Source organism: Hippocampus guttulatus, chromosome 7, assembly GCF_054856545.1.
Source record: "Hippocampus guttulatus isolate MCC_2025c chromosome 7, RoL_Hgut_1.0, whole genome shotgun sequence".
Taxonomy (NCBI): Eukaryota; Metazoa; Chordata; class Actinopteri; order Syngnathiformes; family Syngnathidae; genus Hippocampus; species Hippocampus guttulatus.
Window position 1 is genome coordinate 19,557,816 of NC_141267.1, and position 21,986 is coordinate 19,579,801.

A 21,986-nucleotide genomic window follows, 5' to 3' on the forward strand; every position below is an offset into this window, starting at 1 on the left:
TGACTTAGAGTAATTCTGACGCATAAAACAAAAGAAAATTGCTCTGATCATTGTACAGTATATCATCCATCCATCTTCTAATCTGTTTATCCTCAGTCGGGGCGTGCTGGAGCCTATCCCAGCTCTCTCCGGGCAGTAGGCAAGGTACAACCCAAACTGGTGCCAGCAAGGCACATATTTGTGCTCACAATCATTCTGAAGGACAATTTGGAGTACCCAATCAACCTACCATCCATGTTTTGGGAATGTGGGAGGAAAACGAAGTCCCAGAAGAAAACCCACAGAGCCAGAATCGAACCCTACACTTCTGCGCTGTGAGGCCAAATTGAGTTAAAAAAAAGAAAGACGTTTTTTTTTTAACTCCTTGCTGCCTACGTAAATGAGGTGACGGCGGCAAAGAGGGGAGCTGCTTCTCCACAAATAGAAGTATTTGTTTTTAACGTTATTTAAAGTTATTCCTTCGGAGTCAAATTGACGAGGGTAAATGTATAAGTCTCAACGAGCTAGTTGATAGCAGTTAGTTTGAAGAAACAAACTGCGAAAATGTGACATGACCATAGGTGTCAAACTCAGGTCCTGGAGGGCCGCTGTCCTGCATGTTTTCCAAGTCTCCCTGTTGCAAAACACCTGATTCAAATGAACAGGTTCAATGTCAGGCTTCCGCAGAGCTTGCTGATGATCTGATCATTTGAATCAGGTGTGTTGCAACAGAGACTTGGAAAACATGCAGGACAGCGGCCCTCCCGGACCTGAGTTTGACACCTATGCATGACGTTTTTATTTTTGACGTTTTCGCTCTCTGCTGCTGTCGTCGTTTCCATAGTTTCCATCCACTTTTCCTCCGCACGACGTACGACGTGATGACGACACTAAAAGGGCTGGGCATTGCTCAGCTTGTCTTTTAAGTTAGCCGCCTCCCTATTTTTTCCATCTCGAATCTGGAAAAAAATTCAACCGAATCTAACTTTAAACATAAGAAAATAACAAGATTAAAAGAAATAAAATAAAAGTGACATGGTCCGGTGATGTCATCCAGGCTCGCGGCCTACGTCAGACGTGATGACGTAACACCGGCTTCGGCTTCTCAACAGGGCGTAGTTTTTTTTCTTTTTATGTACTTCAAAAGTTATTTCTCAAAATGTCCCGTTGAATATCGTAAATGTTAATTTTCATACGCTTGACGAGCTAGCTGCTAGCAGTTAGCCTTTTGGAGACCTAAACTATTACGCGTGACGTTACGTCGCTTTGAACGTTTGGTGGCGCCACAGAGGTTGTTAGCTTGGTGTTGCAAGCTGGTTGCTAACCTATCGTTGAAACAAATGCCTGCAACTTAACTTTATCTACCAAACTAATAAGACTATATGGTCAGTACTCTGTCACCGGAAAACATTACTAAGCCAATATGGAGGCGTGTTGGAGCTCCTTGCTAAATTCGGACCTCAGGTTAGAGTCATGCAACTTGTTTTGAATCTCGTGCTGGCGGCTAGCTCACTCACACGTTCACATTTGTCTATCTGCAAATTCTCCAGCTCCGTTTTGTTGGCGTGCGAGCCAGAGCTCCAGGAGCTGATGCGACAGGTCGACATCATGATGAGCCAGCAGAGAAGCGAGTGGGAGGCGCAGGTGCGGGACCTCAAGCTGCGGCTGAAGGGCTGCCAGGAGGAAATTTCCGCCTCCAGGGTGGTCATCCAGCGCAAGGACCTGGAGGTAAAGCACACGTGTGTGTGTGTGGGGGGGGGGGGGGGTGATACTACCTTACAACTAGTTTTATTTCCCGGTAGTGTGTGTGTGTGTATACTATCTTGTTTCGGAAACTCTGACTTTTGTTTTTGGCGTTTTCAATGTAGATCGGAGTTCTCCGTAAGCAGGTGGAGGACGTCCAAGTTGGACGACAGGACCTGGCTACCAAGTACGAAAAGCAGCTCGGAAAAGTCAGCGAGGAGGTGAGGTGCCTTTTTGGGTTGCTTTTGCCCAGAGAGGAGGCAACGTTTTCAGAACAGAAAAATACTCTTGAGACAACGACAATTGTTTTGAACACACGCAGCAACATCATTTGTAAAAACAAATGCGAGAAAAGCCATGTTGTGAAGTGTGAAATGTAACAGCAAACACCCATTTCTTCCACCCTGTTGTGTTGAAAGCAGTGTCACTGTCCGACAATCGAGATGTTTGATTGTGGGAAGCTGTGCTGCTGTTTGAAAGAACACGTAGTTTCCCCTCTGTAATATCCGGTTCCCTCGGTTATGTGTAAATAGATTTTTTTTTCCTCAGTTGGACAAGTTGAAGAGGAGTTATCAGAAGCTTGAGCGCAGACATGTGAAGAAGGCCATCACTGAGGAATGCAAATCCAAAGAGGAGTACATATCTGAAGTCAGGATTCTTCAGGCTCAGGTTGAGGTACTACATAGGATATTTTTCTATTATGTCACACGAACTCACATGTGGAAAAAGCCGAAATGTTGTCTGTTGACACCACTAGTAAACAATGGTAACCTTTTGATGTGTCCAGGCACAGAGTGCATCGGAGCGCAAACACGCCGACTGCTGCGCCGACGTTAAGCGAATGCGCGCTCAGCTGGAAAAAGTTCACCATGAGCTGCACACGCAGGAAGTGGAACTGGAATGCCTCCGAGCCCTGGAGAACACAAGGCTGGGACATGACCGCAGGGAGCAACACGTAAGGGAGAGAGAGAGAGAGCACCTTGCTGACAAAAGTATTCGGAAAGCCAGTCAACTTGTGTTTTGACTGACAGGACAAAACGGAGGAGGTCGAAAGGCTTCACAATGACGTCAGCACACTCAAAAACATGGTGCACGACAAGGAGCAAGCGATACAGTGCGTAGTCTACTGCACACGTTTGTGTATGTGTGTCTAGTTGTGAGTGAGTCAGTGTGTGTGCTTTTGTGTGTACAAGGGTTAGATAACCTTGGTGTGAATGCGTTTCAGCTCATTGAAGGAGTGTTTGGTGTCGCATGACTTTGCCGGTGTGGAGAAGCTTCGTGACGACCTGCAGATGACGTCCGCAGAGCTTGACCGCGCTCGGGCGATTGAGGCTAACCTCAAAGGGCAAGTGATGCAACTCAAACAGAGGTAACCACTCAGCACCTCCATCTTGTTTTCTTCTTCTTGTCGTATACTGTGTGCGGGTGTCACTATTATATTGGATTCTCTGTCTCTGCGTTAATGTCTCTGTGTGTGGGTGTGCGCACGTTCAGACTGGAAGAGATGAGCGGCCAGCATGTGAAGGCGCAACAAGAAGCCAGGGTGCTAAAAGACGCCTTTGATACCTCAGTAGAAGAAGTGAAAAGGGTTCGACATCTTTTTTTTTTTTCTCTCCCACTAGTGACACAACATACTGGAAGGGACATCATCAGGCAGCAAGTCAACAAATGTGATGCTTAATGTTCCCTATCATTTTGTTTGGTCAGACTAATCCCACCCATTGGTTCAAACTGTATCTTATTTTTTAACACCGTTTTATTCTTTATGTATTTGTAATTGCATACACCTCTAAAGTTGCATATTTGCATCATAATTAATAATCCATTCTTCAAATGTACTTCAAATGGAAAATTTTTACCATTTACATATGTAATGTACCCAAATAACATATCTATGTACGTATTTATTTCAATATTTTTAGATATTTAGCACATTACATCACATTACAATTTTAAAAAAAACCTATATCATCTTCATATCTCATGTGCATTCTCAGCTGCAAAAGGAGCTGTCTAGGGCGGAGCTGCAGCACAGCGGAGAAGTGGATTTCATGAGGAAGAAGGTTCGTAGTAAATCGCGCTGTACCTACTGGCCGTCCAGTTCCTATTCTGTGGTTATTATAATCACACTCTTATCTTCTATGGTGACTGGACACCCCCCCAAAAAAAGACAAAGAAGAAGCAAATCAAGCTTGCGGAGTTAGTACTGGAGATGCTCGCTGTGCTCAAGTCTCGCGAGTTCCCGTGTTCTTGCAGGCCGAGGCGTCTCCCGCAGCATCGCTGGCCTCCCTCACAGAAAGCTGCGTGACGGAGCAGGACCGGCCGCAGTTGAGGCCTGAAGTCGCGCAGACGCCACACCCGCCCACGTGGGCCGCGGGCGGACACAGGCCGGCCTTGCACGGACAGGCTGCGGGCGACCATTCTAAGACCGCTGCAGAAAGGTATGCCAAGCATACTGTATTCAACTCCAAATTACCAGAAGAACATAAAAAGCATGAGCAACTTTCTAGGTGAACTTGAGAAATTATTCCGATCGCAGGGGATCATCGGGACTGACCTGTAATGCAATGGCGAATTAAATCAAGCTAAATTATTCAACACAAACCATATTCACATGAGGCTCATCAGTAGTATTAACTGGGCGATTATAGAAAAAATAGTCATCACAATTTGATTTTAATACTGAAGTCACAATTACAAAAAAAAAAAAGATTGATTGATTTCAATACTTAAGTAATTTTTTCAACTACTCAAAACTGGGACCTCATGTCTCATCGTTCTGTACCATATCATGTGGAAATGTGTGCTGGTACGATAAAAATTAATTCCTTAAAAACTCACCCTTTTACTAAATCCTGAAAAAACAACCCGAAGATAGATTAGGAACAACGTAAGAATAATATAGTTTACTAAAATAATAGCCCCCCCAAAAATACAAGTAAATACTGGCTGTTCCTGCGGTACACATATTGGCCTCGTAGGGGCAGTATTGTGCCGCGCATGAAAGGAGTAGCCTACACTTAATGTGCATGAAGACAGGGCCGTGCATCTCTCAGTGCGTACGAAACATGCGCGGGGGGGGGGGGGGGGGCGGTCACTTGAAAACATCCCAGCTCCTATTTTTCTTGAAATTGATTGTTCTTGTCGCCAACCCTTCCTTGCATGGAAAGTTTTGAAAAAGACATGACTGGATATCCAAGGTACACTGCAACAGCACAATAGATGTTTATAATTCTTGCGTCAGGCGAGAAGAAGAAACATGCTTCCACTTTTAGTGGCCTTGAAAGAATTTCCTCTGTGGCAAGGGTCCCCGGCCCCCAAAAGTTTGAGAACCCTTGCATTAAAGGACCTTTTTTCATTGTTATCAACGCCACTTCCTATTTCAGCAGCGGTGTCGACGAGGGGACTTCCTATGACGGCGACATCCAGCGTCTGTCCACGCAGCTTCGCTCATCGGGCTCTCGGCAGCCGCCCAGTGACAGCACACTCTCCGGTGGGAAGTCTACACTGACCAAGACCGCTCCTGAGGGACGTTGCTCCATCTCGCCCTCGCCACCGGTGAGCAGAGATTGCAAAAGTACAGACAGTCCACACATATTCACAGTTCTTAAGCTTGGAAATCTCCCAAACGCATGTGGGAACATTTTGTTTGGCTAATTGCTTAAGTGATTTGTGAATGTTTTGGCAGAGCAGGAACAGTGGAGGTAGACAAAGAGTTATGTGTGGAACTTTATCTGTTTATCTATTTAATGTTACTTTTAATTTTGGTCATAATTCCAAAAGTAATGTTTAGCGCAAACACAAAAGTCTTATCACCAGAAAAAAAACCATGGCAGTGGTAGCATCTTGCTATTCGGTTGATTTTTGAGGGAATTATGAACATTTACGAGGCACAAAACCTTCAGGCTGCTTTCCCCCCCCCCCCCAAAAAAGTCAAGAAATGCCTTTTAGAACATCTGGGGATTTGCTAAAGGTTGAGGGAAATATTAACACTCCCCTTTCGGTTTCTGCAAATAAGCAAAAACAGTCAGGAAAAGCCTGCTAGAACAGCTGCACTTTATTTGGGGTTAATCAGAGGACCGTTGAACATGAGCTTGAAACTGATACAGACTCGAGTCAATCAGAAATCTAAGTAATACTCAAGTCAAATATATTGGCACTGGCGGCGACAAATCTTCTGGCGCGCTCTCGAGATGACAGATGCTGACTGGGCTTTGATATTTGTTCAGGATGTTTGGGCGGCGTCTTCTCAGGTGGACGCCACCGTGTCTCACTACCTGGAGAAGGAGAGGCTTCACTCCAAGGAGCTCCTGCACAAACTGGACACGCACATCCTCGGCATGGGCGATAGCAACGCCGCCAGCATAGCCAAGCGCCTCAACACCAAGACGTCGTGAAGGTGGAACCAAATCTTACCGTCGTTTTAGTTTTTAACTCTTTGCACATTAAACATGTCTCAGAGTTCCGCCACCATCTCATTTTTTGGAACCATCTTTATGACAAATGTCAAAGTTAACCGCTGTGATGAGTGTGAAGTTGGAATTAAAAAGGAAAAGATTGAATGAGTAGAAGAAAGAAAGTTGACGTGTAGAAGTTGTTATATTCACACATAAGGTTGTGCTAAAACATCATTTTCACAGGAAAAAAAGGAAGATTATGAGAAGTAAATGTGCTTTTACGCTCACAAAATGACAAGAAATTTGTTTTGTAAGATTTGTTGCATTCCTTCATGAATGCAATTTTATCAGGAACTAATTAAAATTCAGATAGCTAAAAAATTATTTACATTGGGGGTGGGAGGTGGGGAAAAAAACAGTACCCAGGTAGGTAGACAGACACGCTCACACACACACGATTTTAATTTTAGAAAGGAATGTCACTTTCCTTTGATGCTTGACTGACTCCAGAGTAGTACACTTCCCGTGTGTGTGAGAGTGCGTGCGCGCGCGCGTGCGTGTTTGTGTAGTGTAGGGCATTCAAAATTCACCCACTAAACTGAAACAAAGCGAAGAATAATTATACAATGCAGTTTTATCACAGGATATTATATAAAAATATTCCAAGAATACCTTTGGATGACAAAATATTCATATCAGCTGTGACGTTTTTAAGAGAAAATTGTTAAAATATTAGGGGTGGAAAAAGGGTTTTAATTTTACATGGTGAACATTGATTTGCTGCAAGGACAAAGTCATAAATTTAAAAGGGGGGAGGGGGAAAGCTGTCGAAAAGAGAGAAAAAAAAATCGGTATCTATCCCCTGTGAATTCTGCCTAGCAACGAAATGGAAAATATCACCAATGATCAATCAGTAGTACTTTGCATGCATCACGTTGACTCTTCACAGCATGGCCACCTGCTCTCCACTCATCTTGTTGCCTGAGGGAGGTCAACCCGTTATCTGCTCTTTACTGGCCATCTGTGGGGGGGGGGGGGGGGGTCTTATGACTAGAAACCCCCCGCCCCCCAGGCTTTGTTCCGATACCTCTCATCTTTGCATCCATTTGTGAGGGGCAAAAATTGAGAACATCCTTACAGAAGAAATGTCATGTGGTTAGAAGTAAAACCAACATTTGATGAGAACAAAATTGCAATATATGTGGAAAGTATCGAAATATGAAAACAAAAAAAAGTAATTTTATGAGAAAATGTTTCAATACCACATGAAGATGAAAATTCATGAAGACATTTTAAATATGACAACAAAATGAAAAATTGAAAAAAAAGTTTAAATTTGAGAAAGGAAAAAAATTACAATTTTTTTTAGATATGAGAAAAATTAATATGACAAATTGTCATTTATGAGTAAAACAAAGTTGGAAAAATGTGATTTGTGGGGAAAAAAGTAAAAGTATTATGAGAAAGGTTTCATTGAATGGAAACAAAGTTTAAACATGAGAACAAAAAAGGTTATTTTCTGAAGTTTGAGCACCATTTGAATACAAAATTGTTCCTTTGTATGATCTTATGAAAATCCTAATTTGGCGATGAGGAAAAAATGTCTGAAGAAAAATTAGTAGAGAATCATGATGTATGTTCACAGGAAAGTTTTAAAATGTTTTTGCAGGAGATTCCTTTTCTACTTCCCCCATACATCATCTAAGGCTTCGTGTTAAATTTATCCTGAAAGAGTGTGAAAAGTTTGTCTTTTTCCGAACACACTTTAACATGCATTTCAGCTTTTGTGTCAAGCTCCATATGGTGTGGGCGCATGCGCGTGTGCGCGCGCGTGTGACAGGTGCACATGTAAGTGCTGCAGGGCAGGACATGTTCTTTTGTGTGCGGGAAAACATCTGCCGCTTTGCTTAAAGGCTTCACATGAATCTTTCCACATGGACTCTGGACATTTATTTAATATCCAGCCTTGCGTTCAAAGACTCGTATTCTTTGTCCTCACTAATTAGACAAATCAATGTGCTCAAAATTAGCGTCTTACTCGCAAGTTTTTTTTTTCTCACTACAAGTTCCGGTTGCAGATGTTTTAAAAAAAAAAAGAATTTTTAGGAACTCGACTAGGTTTTTCAAAGTAATGGGATTCGCAGTCGCTCCTCGCAGAGAATAAACAATACAGTACAGCGGGACCTCGATTTCATGGACCTGCGACTAATGGACTTTAGATGTAACAAACAGAAAATTGTGTCACGTTCACTCCAAAAAACACAAAGCTGTGGTTTGTTCTACATACACAACAGATCTTTTTCTTTCTCTATTTTATGTTTGACACGACCACCGTATAGCACCCGTATCTCAAGTTTACGTTCGCAACTCAAAGCAATAAATACATTTTTTTTTTAATTGGTTAAACCATAGCTTTGTTTTTTTTCTCGAAAAACTCATTAGTCAGGTTATGTTTATCTCAAGACACTGCTTTTTTTTTTTTTTTGCTTTAAAACCTTTATAAACCTGTGTCATTCAAAACCGTGTGCTGGAGGAAAGGTAGTCGACATGAATTAGGGCTACCATGTGGGGCGCCAAACGCCCTATCCCCCCCCCCCCCCCCCCCCGTCCAAACCCCCAGCAGCAGACTGCAGGCTAGGTCAGACGCCATGGTCATGGTAATTTGAGGAATGTGTCCATTTCCTCCTTTGCGGGGGGATTCAAACAAAAGAAGCTTCTCCCACCTCAGATCACGTTGTGCACAACCAATCCGGCCACTACCACAACGGCGCCCGCACTTCCAATAGCAACAAAAACAAAACAAAACAAAAAAGGTTTATTTATAATGACAGCAGCCTTTGGGAGAATTTGGAAAACTGGTTTCTGTGTTTTTGTGTCAACATTGCAGGGGAAAACAACGAAAATGTGTTGAGTGTACACACACTATGATGTCACAACCACAACGGTCCAAACAGCAAGACAAAAAGGTGGCTAATTGGTGACGCAGTGCCCTGGAATGTATCGTAACTCAAAAAAATTGGACACTCGGGCACTTGTAAAACAAGCTACAAACAAACACGACAATGTGCACGTCCACTTGTCGGAGTCTACTGGAAAAATGGACAAGTATCAAACATTGTCGACAAACGACAACAATTGAGGCCGAGTGGGTTCCAAGATCGCGACCCTCTAGTGACCCTAAAATGACTGCTTCAAACCAAAATGGCTGACTTTCTGCCTCTTTTCGGGCATGACTTTTTGACCAAAAAATTTGTAGGGCTCCTGACAAATGACATGCCTACCAAGCTTCATGTTGCTTGAATGGGCTTTGGGAGGTGATTTTCTTTTTTAGAAAAACTCCAGAGGTGCTACCGCATGTGATTCAACAATGGGTGTTTCAAACCACAATACCAGACCTCCTGCGACTTGGCTTTTCGAGACTTTTTTTGTCGGTCTACTCATCATAGAATATATGTATTCCAGTGAAACCAGCGCTGGAGGTTGAATTTAAAAAAAAACTGCACAAGTTCAACTTAAAATGACCAAACCAAACCAAAATGGCCGACATTGTGCATGTTTTCAGTCACTCTGGTTTCTTCTATTTTGCGGGTCTACTCATGACATTCCAAATTTCATGTTTCTAAGGAAGGCTTTTTGTTTTAATTGTGTCCTTTTATGCGGGTAACTTGGCAGACTTTTTTGACTTCTTGAAAACGGCGTTCCCCGGACAAAGACGACATTGTGTCGATTAGCGTACACAGTTAGCATTTTAGCGCTGTCGGGTCATTTCTTTGCATAACGGCTCGTCTTATCTGGAGACTAGTGTCTGGTGTCTGTTTAACCGCCATGCAAATGAGCAGGTGGACGTTTGCCCGCCAGAGATAAAGCCAACCTGCGCCGTCTCCAGGCCGCCAGGCAAGCGCTGACAAGCGCTGTTTTGTTTACAAGCTGCCGACATTATAGACACCCCCCCACCCCTCCACCCTCCGTGGATGGCCAGCTGATCCCTAAGAAATGTAGAGTAGTAGCTGGAATGGTGGTTGGACTGGGGGTGGGGATAGCAGATGGCAGGTCTACCCCCGTCATGTCTGCTTTTTTGAGGCGGGAGAACAATGCATCTCTCACAGTTTCTGCTCAAAGGAGGCGAGATAGGTGGGGGGGGGGGGAGTTTGTGGACAGCTGGCAGGCAGCGTGCCTCGTAGACCAACAACCCCTTTCGCCGACCCCCACCCATACACACCACAGCACACCGGGACTCTCACGCTGCAATTACTTGCCACGAGCCCGGCTTAAGTATTTACCGGGGACACGCAAACGCGCAGCGTAATGATTAATCACAGACCAGGTTAACTGCAAATCGTTTCCAAACTTCATACATCCTCTTCGAACTGTGACTGTGTTGAGGATGAACCAATCACGCTAATTCATGTGAGATGGAAGGTAGGGCACGCCAGATAAGGTGCCTCTCAATTTTACAGCACAAGCCGGCGACGTGCACACTTGTGTGACCGTAAAATGTGGATTTCTGACAGCCCCTGAAGGCAACGGCTGACTTTTTGATAGCTAGATGAGGGGTGTGTAAAAGAGCAGTTTATGAGGAGAAAACTTTTTTTTTTTTTTGACAGTCTCTGAATGCACAACCAGAGTTGGACGGACGGGCTGCGTGATGTTGGGAAAACGTGATATGGATATGTATTTCTAGTTGGGGGTTTTTTTCCCGTCGGCCTCATAAAATAATTGCCTAAACAAGAAAAATAATTCTTAGAACACACATTGGTATTTTTTACTGGGGGGGGGGGGGATCAGTCTTTCCCTTACTCGCCCACCCATCTGGTTGAATTTTTTTGTTACAATATGGATAATAAAACCAATAAAGAAATAACAATGTCTGTTATAAAAATGTGTGCGTCAAACTTAACCTATGCCTTTGCAATACACATGTTACATAAGCCATGATCACGCTAAGGATCTTTTTCAATATACAGTACTGTGCCACACTGATACCATGTTAGATTTTTTTTTTGGGGGGGGGGGAATCCAGGATTTCTGAGTCCTTGAAGGCAACATCAGCAGGATCTTTTTCGATACACTGTGTCGCCCTGACACCATGATAGATTTTTTTTCCTTTTTTTTTTTTAGGAAATCAAGGATTTCTGACAGTCCTTTAAGGCAACATCAGACCCTTCGAAAGCAAGAGAGGTAGTTAAATAAATAGCTCGACAGCCCCCTCATCATCCGCTCCTGCCCATCGCCCCCATGTAATTGGCCAGGCCACCCCCCCCCCTCCCTATATCCCCCCTCCCCTGCTCCTGGTGCGTTTGATCCCCGGGGGACTTGGAGCCTCAGCATTCCTCTCATTCCTCCCTCGCAACAATCAGCCTGTGAGCCTTTATGAGCCACACTCACTCAGTCTGCTCACAGGCGCGCTCACACTCGACACGCGCCCGTGGACTTCATTCGCGCACTCCACAAGCTTTTCCGGGGGCTTCTTTTTCTTGGGAGTTTGAAGTGTTCTTCTTTGTGGGATGAGATGAAGATCTGGTGAGTTTGAAGCGTTTTATTTGGTTTTCTTTTTCGTTCATTTTTTTTTTTCCTCAATGGAATATGTTGCACAACAGCGCAATGGGATCAACTGAAATGTGTATGGAGCGGGAATGTGGTAGTTTGCAGTCCCGCTGCTTCTTGCATTTATGTTAAAATGCGCCAGAATGTTGGTTTTATTTCGAAATGGTGTCACCAAACTTAATTCAAGATCAGGAATGCGTTGTGGACCATTAAGTTAATACCACAGAGAATTAAGAACCACAGAATCTTTACCACTTTATTGGCAATAAAAAATGTTCTACAGTATATTCATTTCTTTAATGTTTAAGAATATTTTTTTATTTAAAGTTTTAGGTCACACACTGCACTTTAAACATTCATGGGTTAATTGAACATATAATTCCGATGAGAGTTTGTAGATATGTATATGTGTGTGTGCGTGTGTATATATATATATATATATATATATATATATATAATGTGTATATGTGTATATACACGGTATATGTATATGCACACACACACACACACACATATAAATACATACATACATAAGATCTTGTGACTGTGGAGTAATCGGCAAATGCTGGTTTCTTTGTGATTGAGTGGCGCAATCATGTGGCTGATTTGAGGAGCTCACCTCTTCAGAAATAGTCGCCTGCTTCAAATAAACGCCTGCATGTCTGCTACTCTTTGAGGAAATATGGTGTTTCATCTCTTGGGGTTGGGTACTGAACTGATTTATATAGTTGTTGGACTGTTTGAGCAACAACATGGAAATTGGCTAAATTACTGGATTGTCATGGATTTGAATGTGAATAAAAAAATAAAATCAAAGGGCCCTTGGAAATAGTCAAATTGACCCCAAAAGGGCCACTTGAAACCAAACTGTCAGGCTTCCTGTGTGTATGGCTCCTCGAGACATTTCGGGGGTCTCCACATGATCGACACGCTGACCAGATTTTATGATGTTATGTAAAACTGGCTCTGGAGGCCCAATTCTCAATTTTTTTACATTAATAAATTGTGTTTTATGGCAAGTTTTGAAACTTTGCTGCCACTCTCTGCCCCCGCACAATGGCGAAAACCTTAAATATATATTTTAAGGTGCCATGATCCATTTGTGCAATATATGCGGTTGAAGTTTCTGAAAAAAAAAATCTTTGGTACAAGTCAGTCTTTGAAGGACCTCTGGAAAAACGATCAAAATGAATTTCAAATGTCTGCCTACAACCAAAATAGCAGATTTCACGTGTCTTTTCAACCATGGCCATTTGAGACTTTTTTGTGGGTCTACTCTTAAATGTCATGTCTCTCGAATTTCATTTTTCAAAGTGAAACTGGCTTCGCGGGCTGAATTTTCGAAAAACCCACCATCAAAGACGTTTTTTGCTGGTGTGACCTGACCCTTACCCAAGTTTTCGTGATGTGCTCAGTCCCTCAAGGGTTTTGAAGGAATTGCTCAACTTTGTTTTTCCTTTAGAACCCTTGTGATTTGTGACCTTGACACGTTTTGTGTTTCCTCTCATGACAGGCGAACTGGCTTCAGGGTATGATTAAAAAAAAAATAAAAAATTCCAGTGAGACAACAAATACGGCAGGCTAGCTGTGTGTTTGGGGGATTGTTTCTTGAGACTTTTTTTTTTTTTTTTGCGGGTCACCTCATGATTGACACGCCCACCAAATTTGAAACAGTTACGATGCAGTGCTACCAAAACAAATTTCTGGGTCGAGTCAAAGGTTTTTTTTTTTTTTTTTTTTTTTTGCGACATGCTGACACCCTCACAAAGGCTTACGGAGTCGGTCGTCTGACAGGTGTGTTCTCCTTCAGAGTCCTTGTGATCAGTGCTGTCCCTCAAGTCCCACCACCCAGGCCGGCTCGCCTTCTTGGACATGAGAACCGCCGAGGCCGCCCCCGGGACGGTCCTGCACCGCCTCATCCAGGAGCAGCTTCGCTTCGGGAATCTGACCGACACCCGGTCCCTGCTTGCCATCCAGCAGCAGGCCCTGCGAGGTAGCGGGAGTCCACGTTCTTCCCAGGAGAGCCTGACCCAAGACGAGTGCCAGTACATGCACGTGTCCACACGGCAGGACCCCCAAGGCCAGGAATACCAGGGAAGCTGCGTTCATCCAGAAAACCCCTCGAGGATTTCCTCCCACGGGGAGGAGCTGCCCACCTACGAGGAGGCCAAAGTGCATTCGCAGTACCTGAAAGGGGAGCCGGACTCCGCTGTGGACGTGCACTGGGATGCCAAGCGGGAGCACGCCCGCTCCCTCAGCGAGCGGCTAATGCGGCTCACCCTGGAAGGGGGCGCACCACTCGGAAACATCCCGGCCGTGAGCTCCTCGCAGAGTTTTCCACAGTTGTACAACGCCGCCGCTCCAAGTCAAGGGGACCCGCGAGGGCCCCCGCCGGCGTACCCGCCCCAGGAGCGGGAGATGTACTTCCGAGAACCTACGCTGCCACCGTTCTATTCTCAGCACAGGTTAGAAGGTTGACCCTCGGCTCGTCGTCCACGGTCCCTTAAATTCACCCCCCCCCTCCCCCACCAGGAACGGCATCGTTCCCGCAAGGGCGACGTCCGGGGACGAGGGCGACACCCTGAGGTGGGAGAACTGGAAACTGAGGCGGGAAGTGGACATCTACGCAGAGAAGGCCGCACGCCTGCACAAGGTAGAGGAAAGCTGTCGAGTCAATCGAGGGATTGCCGTCTTTTCTTCCACCATCCATTTTTCCTGCTTTCTCCTTTTCTGTCTTTTGCATCCATTCAGCCGTGGTTCTTTTCTCTTTGCCTTCCAGAAGTCTTCCCCTTTCATTCTTTTCTTTGCATTTTCCTCGCCTCCGTCTTTTCCTTGTTTCGTGCTTTTCATTTCGATGACGCTTCGGTCTTCCCCCGCTCTTCCATTCATCTACATTTCTCTCCTCAAATTTTGGTTTTTTTTTCCATTCCCGCGTCGTCCCTCATCTAAATTCATCCATCACCATCATTTTGTTCCTGTTCCTGCACTCTCTGTTTTCCTTGCTTTCTCGGCGCCACCACTCCGTCCGTCAATCCGCTTTCCCCTTTTCTGTCTTTGCTTTCCTTACAGAAGTCTTCTCTGTTCCTTCTGGTCTTTGTGCATTCTTCCAATTTCTCTCTCTCTCCCTCACAATAAAGTTGTATTCAATTCAATTCTTTCCTTCCTTCCTTCCTTCCTTCCTGGGCAATCGGCCCCCGTCAGGGACTTGCCCCCCCTCCCGGGTCCCACACCCGGTACGACTCTCGCTGGTGCCCCGCAAGGTTCACACTCAGTGCGGGCCCCGGAAGGGCCCTCGCCTGATTTTTGTTTAAGGAGGGTTGTGGGGCGGCTACTCCCACTTCCCTCCGTTCCAGCGGGGTGAGCCCTGGGCGCCTCACCTTCCGGTGAGGCCCCACCTCCTCCCCCGCCGGCTGGTGGGCATTTAGCCGCAACTGGGGCCCAAGAGCCCCGGCGTTCCCCCCTCGCGCCACTTGGAGGCATCCCACCACGCGAATTCAATTCTTTCTGTCTTTCCTTAAATTCTTCCTCCTCTTCGCTTCGTCCTGCTTCACTCACCATTTTCCTCTCTCCATTTCTTTGTCTCTTACACCCCTTCCATCATCTAGTCGTCTTTCCCCTTTCTCCTGCGTACGTCTTTCCGATCCCCTTATTTTCGTTCCACTCTTCTTTTCCTTTTTTTTGGATCTTGCTTTGGTTTCCTCAATATTTCTTTTTTTTTTTTTTTAAACCCTTTTCCTAACTCTCTTCTTCCCGGCATCATCGACTTCCTCGTTTCATTCCTTTTGAATCATCTGCATCTTTCTTTTTCAATCTTTTGTCTTTTATCCTTTCCTTTTTTTCCCGCCGTCTTCTTTCACTCTTCATTCCCTTTTCGTCACACCTTTCACTTCACGTCCTTCTTCAACCCCCCGGCGTTCTCTGATCGATGTGTTCCCCAACGTCCCCCGTTAGCTGGAGAACGAGATCGCCAGGATCTCGGAGGAATACGAGACTCTGATGAAAGGCTCGGCCAAGCGTGAAGCGCTGGAGAAGACCATGAGGAACAAGCTGGAGGCCCAGATAAAAAGGATGCACGACTTCAACCGGGATCTCAAAGGTACGGCGCAGTTCCAAAGCGTAACTTGATACCCTCACTTTCAAAGCCTAACGAGGATGTGTGTCATTCCCCAGAACAAGTGTGCGCGGCCGCCAAGAAAAGAGCGGACAAGGAAGCGGAATGCTCGGAACAAAAGCAGCACGTCTTCCTCAAGCTACTCGAACAAAGTGCGTTCATCGGGAGAACGGGTTTGAAGCCCCTCACACTTGGTTGAAAGCCTTTGAATCATTTCTAAACCTGTTTTGAAACTCTCACTCATGTTTGAAACTCAAACCTCGGCTTTAAACCTGACTTTAAAACCCTAACCCTCATTTGAAACCCGAAACAAGGCATTCAAAGCCTTGAACACTGACTTGAAACCCCACTTTCAAACCATAACTTGAAATACTAATCCTATCTTGAAACCATATTTTGAAACTCTAACCCGAACTTCAAATCTTCGCTCTGCCTGGTAACTCAAATTCAAAACCCTAACCCTTTTTTCCGAAACCCTAATAAATCCAGACCAGACATTTTGTGGATGTACTGTATGTCGTGTAAGTACCATGCAACATGCGCGCGCACACACACACACACACACACACACACACCCAGACTGCGATTGTTTGTTTGTGGGGTGGACGCAACTTGAACAATAGTAGGGCGTTTACTTCACCATCTCCGTGGCACTCTCTTATATTTTCAGCTTCTTGTTTACTCTGCGTTCCGTGGAGGCATTCCATAGCTTTTGGCAGTACAAAGCTACACCTTGTGCATGTACGTTTGCCTACGTGTGTGTGTGTGTGTGTGTGCGTGTCAGTGGATCAGAGGAAGTCTGCATTCCCCTGGCAGGCATGCAGTCACAGCTCAGGGGGGTGGTTGTGTAATCAAGCCCCTTTCCAAGTGACACACCAGTTTCTCTTTCATTGAGGAGTTACCGAAAAACAATTACGAAAAGCTGCAGTGTGCATGCCACGACACTAGTTGGCGATGTCACAGGAAAGTGACCCTTGATGCAAGCTGCAGTAGTGGCGTACGCTTATTTTTATTTTTATTTTTTTTTAAACCCAACCCATGTCTGGAACTCACTTCCTCCCAACATTCGTAATATTGACTCTCTTTCCATATTCAAAACCCAGCTCAAAACCCACCTATTCAGACTTGCCTACCCGCCTTAAATCTTTCTTTCTTTGTCTATTATTTTATCTGTGTTTTACTATTGCTCTTGGTTGTACAGTGTCCTTGAGTGTTATGAAAGGCGCTTGCAAATGTGATGTATTATTATTATTATTATTATAAACACTCCTTTGAAATCCTAAGCCATAACCATGTCTCCAAATCCACCCCCAAAACATGAAATCCTTTCCCATTTTCAACCTTATTCTAATTCAAAACCCTAACCCTTACTTTATACCGTTCTCTGAAAACATTACCCGGGCTTAAAACTCAGCTTTATTTCTAGAGCCCTTGAAGTTATGTCCTCGCTCTTATGAGCTCCAGTTAGGAGGTGAGCAGCATTTTGGACCAACTGGACATGCATGAGGGAGGACTGGCTAACTCCAAAATAACGTGTACTACAGTAATCCATCTGAGATGTGACGATGGCTTGCATTACTGTTTTTCAGTGGTGTTCTGAAAAAAAGAGGATTTAATCCAGCTGCCAAAGATGAAAAAATATTGGTGTGGTGCCATTTGGGTTGCTGTAAGTCCATCTTAACATGTATCCAGATGAGGAGCAGCAGCGCGAGCGCGAGCGCCTTGAGAGATCCATCCAGAACCTGCGGGTGTCGGCGGAGGAGAGCCAGCGTGGGCGCGAGCTCCTGGAGAAGGCTCTGCTCTCGGCGCACGCCCGCAACCGGCAACTGGAGGATGAGCTCCACAGGAAGCGCGCCTACGTGGAGAAGGTGGAACGCCTCCAGAGCTCACTGGGCCAGCTGCAGGCAGCGTGCGAGAAGCGAGAAGAGCTGGAGATGCGACTGCGCACCCGCCTCGAGCAGGAACTCAAAAGCCTGCGGGTGCAACAGGTGAGGAACTCTTTTCTTCGGCCAAATACACGAGTATGTATACACAGTACATACCTCCATAAAAACGACTCCCAATGCAAACGAAAAGCCGTTTCACTAACGTGCCACCTATGTTGGTTGCCATTTAGAACCAGAGCTCGGGACCGCCGGCTTCCGAGCCGAGCTCCTCGCTGTCGCAGCAGCAGCAGTTGCGGGAACGCGAGGAACGTATCCTGGCCTTGGAAGCAGACATCACCAAATGGGAACAGAAGTATCTCGAGGAGAGCACCATGAGACAGTTTGCCATGGATGCCGCCGCCACGGCGGCGGCGCAAAGGTACCGTGAACAAAAGCACGGGTGCCAAAAAAAAAAAAATCTGTTGACCGTTGAGCGACTTGAACCGTTTTTGTTTCCTCACAGAGATACCACCATCATCAACAACTCGCCTCGGCATTCGCCCGACAGCAGTTTTAACGAGGACCTGCCTCTGACCAATCCCAGACATCAGGAGATGGAGAACAGGTAGACATTTCTTGCCCCCCTTGTCGAAGGGATCCTCTCACCATGATCATCCAAATATGTTGAAAATGGACTGAAAGCGAGAACTGAATCAAGAAAAAATGTCAGATGCAGGGTATGATGACCCAACAACAATTAGGGTCATGTGGACCCAAGAACCAATAAAATCCCACCAAATCAAATTCATCCCATTATTAGAATCTCAAGGCCTTTCCTCAAGTTATGGTTGAGGGTATGTTTACCCAAACTCCCATCCAGGACTTTTCACACATTGAAAACCAGCAAAATTCCCCTAAAATTGACCTTTTGAGACTGCTCTGGTTCCATCTGATCGGGAATAATCTGAAATGTTGTTGTTCTGCGCAATCGATCAGATATGATCATTGTGCGACAAGAAGACAAGATGGCCTTTGTGTTTTTGAAATCAGGCCTCAAAAACAGTGTTCTTATTTGTGGACCCAACACGAGCGCCCTTTGTGTGTGTTGCTCCAGGATCCGAGCCCTTCACGCACAGCTCCTGGAGAAGGATGCCATGATTAAAGTCCTCCAGCAACGCTCCAGGTGGGAGCAGTGCAAACTGGAGAAACAAGGTCTTCGGCTGGCCAGGTCCGTCCCGTCCATCACCACGGCGAGCGGCAGTACCGAGACTAAAGGTGAGTCAGCCCCGCCCCCTTTGTTAACGCAAGCGCCGTGACTAACTTTGCGATGGTATCACACGACAACTGGTCGCCAGACGGACAGAATGTAGCGACGTCATAAGAAAGAAAAAAAAAAACGAGACGGCGACGGGCCGACGGCCTCAAATAGACCGGCTGATTTTAAGTCGGAATGCGTGTCATCGCCCGCCTCCAGAATAGCCCCGATCCAGAATAGTCATGGGAAGAACCAAGTATCTAAGTGCGGATGTAAGCACGGGGAGGTTAATTCAGCCACTTCTTTCTTTGTCCGCATCTGCAGGAAAGAGCCTCTCGGATGACCAGACAGGTGGTGCCGCGCTGCGACGCAAGAGTGCCAGCCGGGACTCCAGCACCCAATGTGACCAACTCGAGGTGAAGCCATCCAAGGACTTGGCGGTACCCGCTTCTGGTGGGTGTCCTCTATTAAGTTTTTTGATGAAGATTTTAGACCTTAGCGGTTATGCTTAGGTCAGGGGTAGGGTACTCGGGTGTCTCGAGAGCCATATCTGGCTTGTTTTAGAGCTCTCCCTGCTCCAACACAACCAGAGTTCCCTTACCCCTGGTTTAGGGTCAAGGGTCAGGGCAAGGGTCGACAACCCAAAATGTTGAAAGAGACACTTTTGACCAAAAAAAAACATTTTTGTCTGGAGCCACAAAAAAATTAAAAGCCTCGTTGACAGAAATGTTGAAATTTAATATTTATTCGACACACTTTTACTGCATTGGAAAATGTTAAGAATCTGGCGTGTTTGTCCTCTTAGAGAAACCATCTTAAAAAAATAAATATATTTCCCTCCCCCATCTTTATCAATTATCAACATTTTTGAAAAAGCTCCAGGGAGCCACTAGGGCGGCGCACAAAAGCCGCACACGGCTCTTTAGCCGCGGGTTGCCGACCCCCGGGTTAGGGTTTAGGGTCAGGGAAGCAAAGTTGTTCTCATTGCAATCACAATGACGCCCGCTTATCTGCTGTTTGGCTCAGACACTTCAGAGGAAGCCGAGCTGGGAGGAGTCCAACCCTCGGAGAGCGTCAACAACACAATTGACTCAGACATGGTGGAGATCCTCATTTAAGGGGTGCCCAGAAATGTTGCCGTATCTTATTTATTTCCCCATCTTGTCATCGCTGCTCGTTTCAATCGTGTTGCCCTTTAAGCTAAATGATGTCTTTGTCTAATTTAAAATCACGGGAGTGATTCTCGATGTTCTTGGTGGTGGCATCCGGTGTGTTTGAGGGTTGTCCTGTGTGACAGGACAACGTACGTATATTTAACTTTATTTATCTTTGCGGATGAAGCGTTTACAAACCTCTGAATGCGGAGAACGGCTTTCGAAGATCCAGACCGAAACAACGTACGTAGTCGTCGTGTTTGTCGCCATCTTGTCTGCGTCGTACGTGGACTTTACAAATGTATCGTAGCACTTCCGATGTATTTTTGCATAATGCTGGTCCGTACTGTATGTCAGTGTTGGCCGACTAGAGGACGAGATGGCTGAGGGTTAAATTGAGGGATAGGTTAGAGGTCATGTTTTCAAATTTTTTGGGGGGTTCGAGTTTATGGTTGAGGTTTCATGATCGGTTCATAGATGGGCAATTTGGGGTTTTCGGGTTCGGTTTAGTGGTTAGAATTCCGGATAGGTTTAGCTTCGTGGGGTAGCATACAGTTTTGCAAGGGGGGGTCTATGGTAAAACTTCTGCGATTAGGGCTACGTTAGGTTTCGGGTTTAATTTCAGAGTTGGGGCTTTACGCGGGTCAGACCTTCCAGCTACGAAGCTAATATTTGCGGCCTTGTAGCGCTAATTCCCCCTGGCCTTGCCTCGCCCCTGCACTGGAAGCTAATCTTCTCACATTCCTGACCGAGGGAGTGAGGGGGCGAGGAAAAAAAAAAAGGCTATCTAAAGCGGGGGAATGTGAAGTCCCTTAGCCCTCGTTAAAACGTTGCACATTCCCCGCTTTAGATAGACTTTGGTTTCCGCCATCAGCCAAACTCCCCAAGTTTGCCTGGAATGTGTTTTCGTATGAAACTGGAATAATGCCCGCTCTGGAAGGGAGGGGGGGGGAAGACCGCCTCGGTAGACTAATCCAGTTTGGAATCGTCGCTGTTGGTGTCATCAGGGGGATTATCCACACGTAAATTCTGACATTTAATGGCTCGTTCCACTTCATGCTTTTCCGTCAAACAAGCGCACACACACACAAAATATGAATGAATGCATTTGCTGGTCAATGCAGTGTGACAGATTGACTAAAATGTCCCCTTGGCCTCCTTGGAATGTGTTTACATGGAAGTGAAGTTAATATATTTTTTGTTGGTTTTTTGTGTTTTGTTTTTCATTCATAAGCTTGCGTTTGTGTTGTTTTCTGGTGCCAAAGATTGACTCCGATTTTTGTTCTCTTATTCATGTTGTAACAGGTGACACGGACACACAAAAGTTTCTCAATTTGGACATTGCTGTGAACTTTTTTTTTTGTATGTTTTACGGAATATTTCACCCACTGAGAGATTAAAGATATTAATATATGTACTGCAAATGGCTCCCTCCTTTACTAGTGGTTTGCTCTACGAACATTCATCCATCCATCCGTTTTCCGATCCGCTTTATCCTCACAAGCGGGGTGCTGGAGCCTATCTCAGCCGTCTTCGGGCAGTAGGCGGGGGACACCCTGAACCAGTTGCCAGCCAATTGCAGACGAACAATCATCCGCACTCACACTCGCACCTTGGGACAATTTCGATTGTTCCATGAACCTGCCACACATGTTTTTGGAATGTGGGGAGGAAACCGGAGTACCCGGAGAAAACCCACGCAGGCATGGGGAGAAGATGCAAACTCCACACAGGAAGGCCGGAGCCAGGATCGAACCCACGACCTCTGCACGGTGAGGTCGACGGCTAACCACTTACCCACTGGGCCGCCCACTCTACAAACAATAAAAAAGAAATTGATTTGATTTTTTAAAAAATAAATAAGAATAAAGAGTCCTTAGGATTTTGGGATAAGTGTTGGGATTTAGGGTCATGGTTCAGAGATTTAAGAGTTTAGGT

The 21,986-nt window shown here is 45.4% G+C and overlaps 2 protein-coding genes across 7 annotated transcripts; both read left to right on the plus strand.

Annotated features, from left to right (window-relative positions):
• Positions 1 to 105: 105 nt before the first annotated feature.
• cep63 (centrosomal protein 63) lies at positions 106 to 13,562 on the plus strand. 4 transcript variants are annotated; one of them, XM_086115192.1, is made up of 13 exons: positions 106 to 314; positions 1,530 to 1,707; positions 1,848 to 1,943; positions 2,272 to 2,397; positions 2,510 to 2,677; positions 2,754 to 2,836; positions 2,948 to 3,091; positions 3,217 to 3,310; positions 3,720 to 3,785; positions 3,979 to 4,163; positions 5,109 to 5,280; positions 5,952 to 6,121; positions 13,474 to 13,562. In XM_086115192.1, exons 1-12 carry the CDS (start codon positions 235 to 237, stop codon positions 6,117 to 6,119), a joined length of 1,560 nt encoding a protein of 519 aa, XP_085971318.1. In that variant the 5' UTR covers positions 106 to 234; the 3' UTR covers positions 6,120 to 6,121; positions 13,474 to 13,562. The 4 variants fall into 4 exon arrangements, with proteins under 4 accessions (XP_085971318.1, XP_085971317.1, XP_085971319.1 ...); XM_086115191.1 differs by lacking the exon at positions 13,474 to 13,562 and having other exon boundaries at positions 5,952 to 6,187; XM_086115193.1 differs by lacking the exon at positions 13,474 to 13,562 and having other exon boundaries at positions 5,112 to 5,280; positions 5,952 to 6,187.
• On the plus strand, positions 5,981 to 21,465 carry amotl2a (angiomotin like 2a). 3 transcript variants are annotated; one of them, XM_086115189.1, is made up of 11 exons: positions 5,981 to 6,121; positions 13,474 to 14,128; positions 14,196 to 14,316; positions 15,615 to 15,759; positions 15,834 to 15,926; positions 17,467 to 17,762; positions 17,891 to 18,078; positions 18,163 to 18,264; positions 18,754 to 18,914; positions 19,219 to 19,347; positions 19,921 to 21,465. In XM_086115189.1, the coding sequence occupies exons 2-11, from the start codon at positions 13,536 to 13,538 to the stop codon at positions 20,010 to 20,012; spliced, it is 1,920 nt and encodes a 639-aa protein (XP_085971315.1). In that variant the 5' UTR covers positions 5,981 to 6,121; positions 13,474 to 13,535; the 3' UTR covers positions 20,013 to 21,465. The 3 variants fall into 3 exon arrangements, with proteins under 3 accessions (XP_085971315.1, XP_085971316.1, XP_085971314.1); XM_086115190.1 differs by lacking the exon at positions 5,981 to 6,121 and adding an exon at positions 11,430 to 11,639 and having other exon boundaries at positions 13,458 to 14,128; XM_086115188.1 differs by lacking the exon at positions 5,981 to 6,121 and adding an exon at positions 11,430 to 11,639.
• The last annotated feature ends 521 nt before the right edge of the window (positions 21,466 to 21,986 follow it).

Excerpts from the sequence above, each read along its gene's own strand:
- cep63 (XM_086115192.1), top strand. The coding sequence starts at position 235 with ATGTTTTGGGAATGTGGGAGGAAAACGAAGTCCCAGAAGAAAACCCAC. Across the intron at positions 2,678-2,753 it reads ATGACCGCAGGGAGCAACAC|GACAAAACGGAGGAGGTCGA; the intron begins GTAAGGGAGAGA and ends TTTGACTGACAG. Across the intron at positions 4,164-5,108 it reads TCTAAGACCGCTGCAGAAAG|CAGCGGTGTCGACGAGGGGA; the intron begins GTATGCCAAGCA and ends TTCCTATTTCAG.
- amotl2a (XM_086115189.1), top strand. The coding sequence starts at position 13,536 with ATGAGAACCGCCGAGGCCGCCCCCGGGACGGTCCTGCACCGCCTCATC. Across the intron at positions 17,763-17,890 it reads AAAGCCTGCGGGTGCAACAG|AACCAGAGCTCGGGACCGCC; the intron begins GTGAGGAACTCT and ends GTTGCCATTTAG. Across the intron at positions 18,079-18,162 it reads GCCACGGCGGCGGCGCAAAG|AGATACCACCATCATCAACA; the intron begins GTACCGTGAACA and ends GTTTCCTCACAG.